At 38.5% G+C, this 14,215-nt stretch overlaps 1 protein-coding gene across 1 annotated transcript in view; it reads left to right on the plus strand.

Annotated features, from left to right (window-relative positions):
• Nucleotides 1-14,215, plus strand: part of Dgkk (diacylglycerol kinase kappa) — a 140,486-nt gene that overhangs the window by 79,069 nt on the left and 47,202 nt on the right. Inside the window, exons 6-9 of the mRNA XM_057760101.1 lie at nt 11,484-11,619; nt 12,063-12,169; nt 12,470-12,595; nt 14,112-14,214. Coding sequence (XP_057616084.1) covers nt 11,484-11,619; nt 12,063-12,169; nt 12,470-12,595; nt 14,112-14,214 — 472 coding nt within the window. The remainder of the gene's footprint in view (nt 1-11,483; nt 11,620-12,062; nt 12,170-12,469; nt 12,596-14,111; nt 14,215) is intronic.

A 14,215-nucleotide genomic window follows, 5' to 3' on the forward strand; every position in this document is an offset into this window, starting at 1 on the left:
CTGGCTTGGTGTCTGAGTATTTGGTCTGTTTTGGAGAAAGTTTCATGAGGCACAGAGAAGAAGACATATTCTTTTGTGTTTGAGTGAAATGCTTTGTAAATATATATTAGGTCTGTTTGGTTTATAACATTAGTTAGCTTCAGCATTTCTGTTTAGTTTTTGGTTAGATGATCTGTCTGTTCAGCGTGGGGTATTGAAGTCTCCCACTATCAGTGTGTAAGGGTCAATGTGTGAATTGAGCTGTAGTAGTGTTTCATTTCAAACTTGGGTGCCCTGGCGTTTTGGGCATAGATGTTTAGAATTGCAGTGTCCTCTTGGGGGATTTTTCCTTTGATGACTATGTAGTGTCATTCTCTATCTCTTCTCACTAGTTTTGATTGGGTCTATCTTGTCGTATTAAAATAGCTACATCAGCTTTTTTCTTAGGTTCATTTGCCTGGAACCCGCAGTAGCCACACCTGTCAGGTTCACAGAAAACTTCCTAAGAGGAAACATAGAGCCACTATACTCTCCTAAAAACCAGAGAGGAAACAGAAACCAAAGAACAAAACACCCACCCAACAAAAACAAAACTGATATCTGTATCAGTATCTAGAACTGTAATCATTCCAATCTCAGATGCCTACTCACCAGCAAAAACACAATCAGCAGAAACCCTAATACAGCAGGCCCTGAGTATTCCAATATAACTGTAGAATAAGAAAAAGATCTTAAAACAGTCCATATGAGGATGATGGAAGACCTTAAAGAGAAAATTGAATAAATACCTTAAAGAAATCCAGAAGCACACACACACACACACACAGAGAGAGAGAGAGAGAGAGAGAGAGAGAGAGAGAGAGAGAGAGAGAGAGAGAGGAGAGAGAGAGAGAGAGAGAGAGAGAGAGAAAAGAGAGAGAGAGAGAGAGAGAGAGAGAGAGAGAGGTGCATAGAAATGAATAACACCATTCAAGACCTAAAAAATGGAAATAGAACCAACAAGGAAAACTCAAACAGATGAGCAGGAACTATAGAGACAAAGTTCACCAACAGAACACAATAGATGGAAGAGGGAATCTCTGGTGTTGCAGGTGTGATACAAGAAAGATACATTGCCAAAGAAAATATTAAGTCTAAAAATCTCCTGACACAAAACGTCCAGGAAATCTGGGACACAGTGAAAAGACAAAAATCTAAGAATAATGGGAATAGAGAAAGAAGAAACACAGCTCAGGTTACAGAAAATATTTTTAAGAAAATTATACTAACCTAAAGAAGGAGATGCCTATAAAGGTACAAGAAGGATACAGGGTACCAAATAGTTTTCACCAGAAAAGGAAGTCCCTTCAGCACATAATAATCAAAACTTACATAACAAAGAAATAATATTAAAAGCTGCAAGCAAAAAAAGACTAAGCCACATAAAAATGAAGACCTATTAGAGTTACACCTGATATCTCATTGGAAACTCTAAAAGCCAGAAAGACCAGGACAAATGTGTTGCAGACTCTAAAAAAGACCACAACTGCCAGCTGAGACTGCTGTACCCAGTAAAACTTTGAATCACTATAGATGGAGAAAATAAGATATTCCATGATAAAACCAAATTTAATCAGTATCTACCTACAAATCCAGCCTTACAACAGTTGCTATAAGATAAACTCCAACCTATAGACATTACTGCTTCCAAGAAAACACAGGGAATAAATAATCTCAGACCAGACCAGTATATTAAAAAGAGGAGAAACACACACACATACTAACACACACCACTACCACCACAATCGCTGCCACCATCTACAGCAACAACAAAACAACAGGAATCAACAATCATTGGTCATTGATACCTCTCAATATCAATGGTCTTAATTCCTCAATAAAAAGGCACAGACTAACAGAATGAATGCAAAACAGAATCCATCCTCCTGCTGCAGGCAAGAAACACACTTCAACATCAAGACTAGACATTACTGCAGGGCACAGGGTTGGAAAAAGATTTTCCATGCATATGGACCTAAAAAGACTATTCTCCCCCCACCCCACCCCCAGCATTCTGTGGTTGTCTATAGTTCTTTGTATAGGATTGAGGCCTCTTGGGCTTTCCTACTTTGTCCACATTACCTTGTCGACAATTCAGCTCAGATTTGACAGTCCTGGTGAGACTTTATGGGTGTAGCTTCTTCCATTCCTAGGAAACATAATCCCACAGCAAACTCCCTATTTCTTTGGCTCTTACAAACTTTTCCCCACCTCTTGCACAATTAAGATATGTGTATGTAACAACATTATTTCATGAAAAGAGAAGCTATGTATTTGAAAAAGATCAAGGAGGGGCATGGAAGGAGGACAGAGAAAGGGATATTGATGTAATTATAATATGATCTCAAGAAATAAAAGAAATAATTATTTTATGTTTTTTTTTAAATTTTTGATCAGGAGCTTACCAAGATGCCCAGGCTAGCCTTGAATTCATTTGGTAGCCTAGACAGACCTTAGACTTGTGATATTCCAGTCTCCATAGAAACTGATACTAAAGCCCTATACTCCCAGTCTCAATAACTCTAACACTATATGGTAGTTCTGCTTTTAATTTTTTGAGAAATCTCTATGCTGGTTTTCAAACTGGTTATGTTAATTTGCATTTTAATAAATGACTTTTCAAAACTCCCTTTGTTCAATATCTTTCCAATACTTTGTATCTCTCATTTCTTTTGATCAGGGCATTCTAACAAGAATAGGATGCTATCTTTCCATGGTTTGATTTGCATTTAGTGATTAGTGATACTGAGCATTTTCAATTAACCTTCACACAAAGGTCTGTTCAGGTCTGCTGACCTTTTAAATGACTGTGTTTTATTTTTTATTTTATTTTTTATTAGTTTCTTTTAGGGAACTAAAATATAATCACATTGTTTTCCCCTTTATTTCTTCCCAGAAATCCTCCCTTGTACCCCACCTTGCTTCTTCTATAAATAAATATATATATGAAAAAGGCTATTATATATGTGTGTGTGTTTGTGTGTGTATATATACACACATATAGGATTATTTTCTTAATATTTTTCTTAATATTTTTGATAGATCATTATTAGCATATGGAAACACAAATGATTCTTGTATTCTAATTTTATATCCCACAACTTTACATAACTCGCCATTTTTAATTTTTTTTCTAGTCTAAGGGCAATGGATATAGTAGGATCAGATCATCTATCTATCCATCTATCTAACTACATATATCAGAAAATTTAGGGTTGCTAATTTGTATATGATTTCAGAGCTGGATAGTTAGTATTAGATAACTAATTAGGGTTTAATCCTTGGCTAAGATTATTTCTCTTGTTCTCAGCAGTTCTTAGTTGCCTGTGGGTCTTTATTTATGGGTGGGGCCTCATAAGATTTCCAATTTCTATTGGTGCTGTTATTGCTCAGGTTTTGTTTAGGCAGCCATATTATTGAGGCATCAGGGGTGAGCTTCCCTGCCTTTTCTGGGAAATGCAATCTCACAGTAGATTTTCTCATCCTTTTGCTCTTAAAAAATTTTCCCCATCTTTCCACCTCCTCTTCCTGAATGTATCCTGAGCCTTGGATGTAGAAGTTGTGTTGTTAGTCTATAGCTCTTGCAGGGAATATTGTCTGCTTGAGTAAAACAACTTCATTTGAATTATGTATATACATAGACTTACTTGTATTGTGTGTGATTTAGGTAAATTAATAGTAATACGATTCCGTATGGCCTTTTAGACCTCCTTGATGTTTTTTATCCTCCTCCCTCCCTCTCCTTTTGCATTGATCTCCTTCCCCCATTGCAATTAACAGACCCTCATTTGATCTACCTTCCCCTTCCACTTGTATCATTTTATATTCCTCTCTAGTGGTACACTTGTTTTCTTTGCTTTTAATTGAACTTCTTACATATTTTGAGTATTATCTCCTCCTCAGATTTACAAATATTTTCTCCTATTTTGTCCACTTTCACTCACTTGGTTTATTCTGCTATGTTGAAGCTTTAGTTTCATATCATCCCATTAGTCTATTTTTCTTTGGTTACCTGTGCTTCCAAGGTCATGTAAAGAAAGCTGATGTCCAAAATCATGCTGTGTCTTCTAGGGTTTTAGTAATTTTATAGTTTGGGGTCTTTTATTTGCTTCTTTTACTTATTTAGACTTGACTTGATTTTTGCATATGATAGAAATGTCTAATTTTATTCCTCTGCATATTGATATATGGTTAAGATGCCCTTTCTCCATGATCATGCCAAAGCTTGATCATAAGTGCATGGGGTCTATTTTTGGGTTTCCTGTTTTATTGGTTTATATTTTTAATGCCAGTGCCATGCTGTTTTGATTATAATCACTTTATGTTTTCTTTTTCTTTTCTTTTTTTTTTTTTTTGGTTTTTCGAGACAGGATTTCTCTGTGGTTTTGGAGCCTGTCCTGGAACTAGCTCTTGTAGACCAGGCTGGTCTCGAACTCACAGAGATCCGCCTGCCTCTGCCTCCCAAGTGCTGGGATTAAAGGCCTGCGTCACCACCGCCCGGCTCACTTTATGTTTTCAAATCAAGGAGTATGATGCTGCTAGCTTTGTTCTTTGTTTCAAAATTATTTTGGGGCTCCATACAAGTTTAAAGTAGTTTATTCCAGCTCTGTGGATGTAATGTTTAAATTTCCATAGAGATTGTGTTGAATCTATAGACTGTTTATTATTGACATTTTCATAGTATTAGTTCTCTAACCTAAAAACATGTATCTTTTAATTTATTTCTGTTTCTTTGATTTATTTCACTACTGTGTAATACTTTTCATTATATAGATCCCTTACATCCTTGGTTATATTTATATGTAAGAACTGAACTTTAAACTTGCTTTTATAAGTTTGATTATTTTTTTAATATTTTTGGTAGATAGTTATTAGCATACAAAAACACAAATGATTTTGGATTCTGATTTTGTATCCCACAACTTTACATAACTCAACATTTTTAATGTTTTTTCTACTCTAAGGACAATGGATATAATAGAATCATCAGCAAATAGAGACAATTTTACATTTTCCTTTTCTATTAGAATGGTTCTTAGTTCTCTCTCTTCCCCAATTGCTCTGCTAGGATTTCCAGTACTGTGCTGAAAAGGAGTGACATTTGGCAATCTGTTTTGTCCTTGATCATAGAGAGAAAGCTTTCCGCTCTTCACTGTTGAGAACTGTGTTATCTATGGATTCGTCATAAATGGCCTTTGTTATGTTTGGGTACACTCCTCTTGCATATAACCTATTGAGATCTAGCTAGCAGGGATGCTGCATTTTGTCGAATGCTTTTTCTGCATCTGTTGAGATGGTCCTACTAATTTATACTTGAATTTATTAAAGTAATATATAGCACATTTGTTGATTTGAATATGCTAAACTATGAATCCCAGTGAGGAAAATTCCACTTGATTGTGGTTATCAAACTCAGTTTTCTGCATTTTGTTGAGGATTTTTGCATCTATCATCATCAGAGATATTGGCCTGTAAGTTAATTTATTTTTTATAATAGTCTTTCTATTATTTTAGCATCAAGGAAATGCAAGCCTTGTAGCACGAATTTCTGAGTATCATTCATTCTTTGATTCTATAGATGATTTTAAGAAACTTGTTTAGTATTTCTTGTGGTTTTGAGGCACAACTCATGCTTCATGCACTCAAGACAATAAACTTACCACTGAATTGCAGCTATATCCCTTCTTTCTATTTTAAATATTTGGTAGAATTAGGCAGTGACTTTCTCTGGGCCTGGAATGCTGTTTGGTGAATGACTTTTTATTATTTATTCATTTCATTACTTGTCATTGTTCCTCTCTGATTTTCTCTTATTCATGATTCAGTCTTACTAGGGTGTATATATCTTGGAATTGATTCATCTGCTTCTTAGTGGAAGTGATGTTACTGATAAACTGATAAACTGATAAACTTTCCATTGCACAGGTTTTGTGCTGTCTCTTCACATGACAATGGAAAAGGGAGACAATTCATTATGGCTCCACCCTGAGAACATAGTCATTTCTGGTAATACAGCCACATTGAGAGTTGGGCTTTCAGTAGAGTGTGTGTGTGTGTGTGTGTGTGTGGTGGGCAGTTACACAGCCATTCAATCCATTGAGAGTAAGAGTCTGATCGGAGCAGTGGAGTGTGTATTTTAGAGATGATAAAAAATCAAACACAAATATCCAACAATTAGACCCTGAGAAGTTTAGGCCAACTAACCTTTCTTAGCAATTTGTATGCCTGCTACAGTTTTGAATCTGTCTTCAAATTTGATTTATTTATGTATTCTTTAAAAAAAAACAGTCTTTATTTTACATATCAACCTCAGTCCACTCTCCCTCCTGCTTCCCCCTCCTTCTCCCCACCCCACCCCCATCCACTCCTCAGAGAGGGTGAGGCCTCCCATGGGGAGTCAACAGAGTCTGTCACATCATTCGAGACAAGACCAAGCCCCCTGCTCCCCGCATGCCCCCAAGCACCTCCCTGCCCCCCCCCCCGTATCTAGACTGAACAAGGTATCCCTTCAAAGGGAATGAGCTCCAAAGAGCCATTTCATGCCATAGAGATAAATATTGGTTCCACTGTCAGTGGTCCCACAAATTGCCCAAGCCACACAACTGCCACCCACATTCAGAGGGCCTAGTTCAGTCTCCTATACAGGATCCCCAGCTGTCAGTCTAGACTCAGTGAGCTCCCACTAGCTCAGGTCACCTGCTGCTGTGGGTTTCTCCATCATGGTCTTGATCCCTTTGCTCATATTATCTCTCCTCCCTTTCTTCTACTGGACTCCAGGAGCTCAGTCCAGTACTTAGTTGTGGATCTCTGTATCTGCTTCCATCAGTTACTGTCAAATTTGATTTTTAAAAATCCATATCAGCAAATAGAAATGCCTGTAGTGACATCCTATGCCAGTCCATGGCTGCTATAACAAATTACCAAAAAACTTTGGGACTTAAAGGACACAAATTTACAAACTGGGTGTAATTTATAAATCCCTATGTTCTTATTACTTAAGAGAAGGTCAAGGTCATCCTCAGCTAACTAGCAAATTTGAGGACAGTCTGGGTTACATGAAACCCTGCTTTAAATCAAAACAAAAAACAGAAATGTATTCTCTTACATTGGGGAAATGTAAAACACAAAACCAAAAATGTCTTCTCTTATCTTGGAAGCTCGAAGCCCAAAATCAGAGTGAGTACAGCCATGTCTCTCTGACGGCCTTCAGGAGGAATCCTTTGTCTCTTCTGAGGTTTTGGTGGTTACTAGAAATCCTTGGTGTTCTTGGACTTGCCATGTACTATTCCGGTCTCTGCTTGGGCCATCACATTGTGCTTTCCTGTGCATTCATTCATTCATTCATTCATTCATTCATTCATTTATTTTAGCTTCCCAGGTTGTTCTCTCTGTGTCTGTATTCAAATTTCTCTCTTTTTCTAAGAATACCAGTGAGGTACCAGAAAGACTTCTTGCATGTTCCTTTCTGGACTCTGTGTATGTTCCTTTTGGGGGCAATATTTCTCCTCTACCTGTGGGCATGTGACACCTCCAAAACAATGTATCTGCTTTTAAATTTCCGCATTGGAAGTAGTGGAGGACAGACATTCCCATTCTGAAATGGAGAAAATAGAAGGACTAAAAGGGCTGCTTATCTAAAGAAAGCTGGCGATCGATCCAGAAAGGCAAGTTCCATTAGGCTTATAGGCCTACAGCTAATTTTCTGGGGCTCAGTGTTGTCACCTGACTTCACTCTTTCAGCCCACCTGAATGGCATCTTCTCTCTGTAACAAAAAAAAAAACAACCCCACCTTCTGGAATCTAGGAGTCAACCCCACCCTCTGGAACGAAAGAGGCAATGACTTCCTCCAATAGGCTCATACTCCCATGTTGGCCAAAATAACAAACTGGAGTCTCTCACCAGCATTGCTGGCCTCCAAGTCATCACTGGAACCCATTATTCTGTTTTCCTGAAGGAACAATGCAAACCCACAGCAGGATAGCTTTCTTCATCACTTGGCTGCTGTAGAGTCTCAGTAGTCTTATAACCTCCTTTCATCGAGTCTTGTGTCTTGAGCTTTTCAGTCTATGGCGATCGTATTCTGCTGAGATCACTGATTTAAACCTAGTGTCCCATACTGAATCTTCCCAGAAAAGCTTTGTCTACCCATACCCTGGATGTTGACACCAGAGTGACTATTTTGTGCTTGAAATACAAATAGATTGAGAAGTTGCCAAATCTTCAAGGTCTGCCCACTTTTTACTTAGTAATTCTTTTATGAGTTGAACTGTAACCCTACCCCAAATTCATATGTTGAAGCTTAAGCTCCAAATGTGACTGTGCTCAGAAATAGGACTTGAAGGATGTGATTAATGTCAAATGTAGCCATAAACATGGGGACTAAATCCAGTAGGGCTGATGGCCTTATGAGAAAAAAAAACAACCAAGGATCACTTTCTTTCTTCATATTCCTGTATTAAGTAAAAACCATGCAAGCAGATAGAGAAAGTTGCTACATCCATGCCATGAAAGAGGCCTTGGGGAGTACATTGGTTGATTGTTTGCTTTTGAGCTTCCCCATCTTCAAGCAGTGAGAAGATAGCTTTCCATTGTTTAAGCCACCCACTCTGTATATGGAAAGCCAAGTAGACTAAGAACGGTTTCCACAGCAACATATCTCTTTCCTCTTTTATTTTCTATAAGCAGCAGAAAGAAAACAGACTGTACCTTCATACTTTGCTTGAAAGTTTTGACAGCCAAAGGTTCAAGTTCATCATTTGAACACACTGCTTTCATCCAACAGGGCAATGAAATGGTTCTCTTCCACTCTAAAAAGTGTCCTTTCTGCCACCCTCCTATAATGCCTCTTGTTTGCATTGGAGACTGTTCCAGAAGCAGTTCGTATTCCTAATAGCACTCTACTCAAGGCAGTGTAGTCTTCTCAAGATCATCTGTCTCAAAACTCATAGTATTGATATACTAGACAACTATCACAGCACTCTCCTATTGTTAGTGCCGGATACAGAAACATCTGCATCTCAATTTGAAAATCTTTATTCCTTTTCCAGGCTTGCTGGAACAATTAGAAACTGGGTGGACTGAACAGCAGGTAGAGATCTGGATTTGAGTTCATGAAAGGGTCCGAGTCTCTTTGAAGGCTCTAGAAAGAGGATCTTTCTTTGCCTCTTCCTACAGTCTGGTGATTACAGACAAACCTTAATATTTCCTAACTTGCAGGTGCATTATTGACTCTCTGCACCCACTGTCACGTGATGTTCTTTCCTGTGTGCCTGTGTACTCTATATTATCACAAGGTGTTCTCTCTGACTGCATCTCTTTCCATACTTTCTTATTCTTAGAAAGACACCAGTCCTTGAATTAAGTCCCACTTGGTTATAGCTGTTAGGATAGTGGTTCCCAATAAAGTCATATTCTCAGGTACCAAAGGTTAGGACTTGAAAGGATTTTGGAGGACATACAATTCAAACTACCACACATACTCATCCAGGACTGGTTGCATCAAACTTCTCTCACAGAATAAGATGAACATGAGAGATCTAAATCCCACTCTCTTAACAACTGATCCCAAGCAATGTTCATTAAATATGAATTCCATTATAGTTAATACATAATCAAGAGTTTTTCATTTCTCCTGCTTGCTCCTGTAGAGCCTTGTACAGTCTTTAAAAATGTATTGTCACCATGTTTGAGAGTTAATTTCCTCCAGTAGAGTGAGTTCCTTGATCTATGTGACTTACTGATCTCTGTAGCTCCAGTGCTTATTATGTTACACAACATACGGTCATAGGTTCCTGGTAATTTGGAGGGAAGAGAAGGAAAATGGGAGGAGGAAAGGGGCTTGTTTAGTTATAGACAACAGCTTTGGGAATAGAAAGGAACTGTAAGCTCAGAGTGCCAGTGTCAAGACTCTGTGCCTTCCAGTCTGGTGTTTCTAGACCTAGAGCTTTTCAGGTGTCACTGTATGATAAGCTTCCCATCGCAAAGCAATTCCAAATTATGAGATCATGAGAGTAGCTTTTTCTACCAAGAAAAACTTCCGCTTCAGCTCAACAGTAGTTTCCCACATCGCCAGCATACCCGTGGGGAATAGAGATGAGAAAGCATTATGAGCAGTCTATGTCTTGGTTGGCTAATTCCAATAAATGGACTAAGTGAAAACTTAAGTCTGAGCCCTCAACAGCGACCCTTTTAAAGGACCATTGTCACCTTACATCTGAGAGGATGTATTGTTCTTTCAAAATCTTACCATGCCTTCATACGCACAACCCATTATAATAATGACAAAAAAAAAAACCTTTGTGAGTCTATGCCTAAACTTCTTTAATCCCAGCACTCGGGAGGCAGAGGCAGGCGATCTCTGTGAGTTCGAGGCCAGCCTGGTCTACAAGAGCTAGTTCCAGGACAGGCTCCAAAACCACAGAGAAACCCTGTCTCGAAAAACAAAAATAAATAAATAAATAAATAAATAAAAGAAAAAAAAAGAAAAAAAAGAAAAAAAAAGAAAAAAAAAGAAAGCAGTAGAAACTGAGACATTCATAGGAACTAGAGAAAAGACAGGGGAAGTCCTGTGAAAATAAACACCGAACAAAATCAGGGGGATCCAGTGCCTATACATCCATGCAACTCAAACCATTGCTGATACATGCCTAGGCTATGCCTTTCCTGTAGTGGTGAATGTCAGGCTGCGATATGCAGATGCTGTGTTCACTGGCATGATAACAAAAAGGTTAAAGTGATTAGTATGAAAGAAGACAGTAAACAAAATGTCACCATAAGGACAAGGACTGTGTCTTGTTAATGATTATATCTCAAATGCTTTGAAAAGTTGCAAGCATGTAATAGTGATTCAGTAAGTATTTGTTTAATAACTTATTGGATGAATTAAAATGATTAACCAAGAAACTGCTGTAGGCAGTCAAAGCATGGATTTCAAAAAAGGAAAAAGCTCATGCAAAGAGAATTTAAAGGTCTTTCAAGTGTTGTCCAAGTAAAGTAATGTTCTGCTCACTGGGCAGCTGTGTTAAGAAGAAAGCGAAAGCCTTGCAGGTATTGCCGAGTTCTGTGTGTGAGCCTTGCACCTGCCTTGCTTTGTCTGAGCATTTGGATAGCCCTCAATTTCCAGCTTACCTCTTTCTTCTGCTTTCTATTTAAAGAGAGCCAAGACCAATCAACAAGTTTTGCTTGGACTAAACTAATATAGTGGTTGAGCAAGATAAAGAAAGACCCTTGCTTCTGTCTTAAGCCCCTATTTGAAATCATTCCCATCTATTTTTTTCCCTTCTGAAGCCAGTAATCAAAAGAAATTAAAACAAAAAGTGGGAGCTGTACCTACCGGCCCTCTCTTTCACATGCTTTGTCACCTACATTAGGGCTATATTAGCCCTAGCAGCAGAATTTGTGGTCTTCCTGAGTCCACCTCTGTGGTTAACCTCCATTTTTTTTTCTTCTCTTTGATTTGCTTTAGATACCTGCAGCCGAAAACAATCCTTACCTTATCGGAATGCACTACTGGTATTCCAGCAATAGTCCTCGGACACAGTTCTGCAATGTTTGTCGCCAGAACATTCCTGCCTTATCTCGAGATACCATCATCTGTGAAGGTACCTTTCTGTTCCATTAGAAAGCAGAGCTCACTGGAGAGAGCTAGGCACGAAGGGTCTCCTATTGCCTAGTATTGCAGACCCAATCTAAGTCTTTGTGTGAAGTTAATCCTGTGGGAGGGAAAAAGACACTTGCTTGAAGGGGTGTTCTCATGAATAAAAACGGAGGTTGGATATATGAAGATGGGACTATATGGTCAGAAGGATTGAAAAGACAGAAATCAGTTCTTTCCTACTACTTATTTTAATGTAAAATGGGTAGCAGGAAGCCTAGCTAGCCAAGAATCAAAAGGAACTGGTTTACATAGAAGTAGACCTTTGGAAGTAGGTCAAAACTATATAGAAAGTGCTTGGATTCTAACCTCCAGAGAAGCTTAAGGAAGGGAATTAGAGTTCTCATTGTTACTAGACTCACACCTATTTTCTCCTTCCTCCTTTCACAGTCTGCAAGGTGAAATCACACAAATTTTGTGCATTGAGAGCGAGCAAAGACTGCAAGTGGAATACTTTGTCTGTAACCGATGACCTCCTTCTACCTGCTGATGAAATAGTAAGTACCAGCCATATCCTCCCACAGACACTTTTTCCGACTCATTTAAAGTCATGACACACAGGGAACGGAAGAATTCTTCCTGTCATTAGACCAGCACAGCAGTCTCTTCCTCTTCCATAGGATCCAATGACCCAATGAATATCATTGAGTTAAGCCCCAACTGCCACCTTTCATTGGTCAGTAGCATTGAGGGCAGGTCCAGGAGACTCTTAGCTCATGTTTTCTGTGAGAAGTATAATTAGCCCAGTCTTACTTCTTTGATCACTAATTTCTGTCTTTTGCCTTTTTCCACTTTAGCAAACAATGCCCCATCAGTGGGTAGAAGGAAACATACCTGCCGACTCTCGTTGTGCAGTATGTCATGAGAGCTTTGGTAGTCATCAAAGGCTTCAAGATTTCCGCTGCCTCTGGTGTGCATCTACGGTGAGTCTCTTTTCATAGCTTTGATACTTGAAGCTTATTCCTAGAGAAGAGGTAGATTGGGAATTGTCTATAACTATACAGGGATAAATAAGTAAATAGATATGTATCTCAGAGACCCTTACAACAAAATGCATTATATAGATTCCATAATACAGAGCTCAGTAACTTCCCTTTTGTATACGACAAGGGAGTCTTTGAGAGAAAGATTTAAAGTGTTCATAATCTGATGCTTATTAATTAATGAAGCCATTCTGTCAATGAGAAAAGCTGAATTCTCAAATGACAATATGAACAACTAGAAATAAATTCTGGAGTCTATCCTTAAAAAAAGATTCCTCCCTCATTCATTATTCCCTAGAAACTTATAATCTTTATTAATGGTTAATAACAATGATCTAAAAATTATCATTGCCACTGTGTAATAAATATTTTCTATTCATAATCTCAATCATTAGAACAACATTGAACTAAGCCTCATTGTCCCCATTTTACATATGAGTAATGTGGAGCTCAAAAAGATAGACCCAAGGTCATATGGCCAGCAAAAATAAAGTCTTGATTAATAAATAATTCTAATAAGACCATAATTCTAACTATAATAATACCAAGTCTTGGAAACACTAGACCTCAACTGAGGATAATTTTTGCTCCAGTAGATATTTTCCAATATCCAGAGACATTTTTGATGGCCAAACCTGGACTGGACGGGAAGGATGCAACTTGTATCTCGTAGATTCTTCAAAACTTATAATGCACAGGATAGTATCCTATAACAAGGAACTGTCTGAGCCAAAAACAATCAATATTACAGAGATTGAGAGACTCTGATCTTGATTTTCTAAGGTTAGATGTTTCTCTCAAACTGAGTTTTCTAAGATAAGAAGAAACTGAAGTGAGCTTCTTCCCTGAGTATTATGTCCACTGGCCTCTTTTTAATTCCCTTTGAATAGCCATGCCAGGCTCATGTCCCTAGAAAGTGCAATTGTTTAGAATGTGGAGCTTAAAGAGGTTTGACATCCAGGAAAAATGGCAGCTTGCCCGGAAGTCTGCTTTGACACTTCCCAGCTATTTGACCTTGACTAAGACCCTTGACCTCTATGGGCTTTCGCATATGCTCGTGTCTAAAATGAGCTCAGTGATGCTTTCCCCACTACATACAGTTGTTCTAAAGATTGAAGTATAAACATCCTATCAGGATTAGGACTTTTGAAATACAATGAAATTTCCCATTCTGCAGGCTACTAAGGCTGGTGACAGTGCAGTAGCTGTAGTTGGGAAACTTTGGAAAGACACCTTTGAAAGGACCAGAGTTCTACACCCTAAGGGATATTGCAGTTTCACAGTAGAATGGGGTGGGGTGGTGTCAGGTGAGTTAAGGTTAATGTAGATAGTACCAGTGTCAGAAAAGGAGACTTGAAATAGAAAAGGCCCAATTCTTGGAATGGAACCGAAGACTAATCAATCTTTTCTTCTTCTCTCTCCCCCTCCTTTTTCTCTTGTGCTCTTATCGTTTCAGGTGCACAGCGCCTGCCAGAGGTGGTTTTCCAAGGAATGTTCCTTTGGAAGTCGTCGCGCATCGATCGTACCACCTACGGCGCTGTGCGACCCTCGGGGCGATGG

Source organism: Chionomys nivalis, chromosome X (assembly GCF_950005125.1).
Source record: "Chionomys nivalis chromosome X, mChiNiv1.1, whole genome shotgun sequence".
In the NCBI taxonomy this organism is placed as follows: Eukaryota; Metazoa; Chordata; class Mammalia; order Rodentia; family Cricetidae; genus Chionomys; species Chionomys nivalis.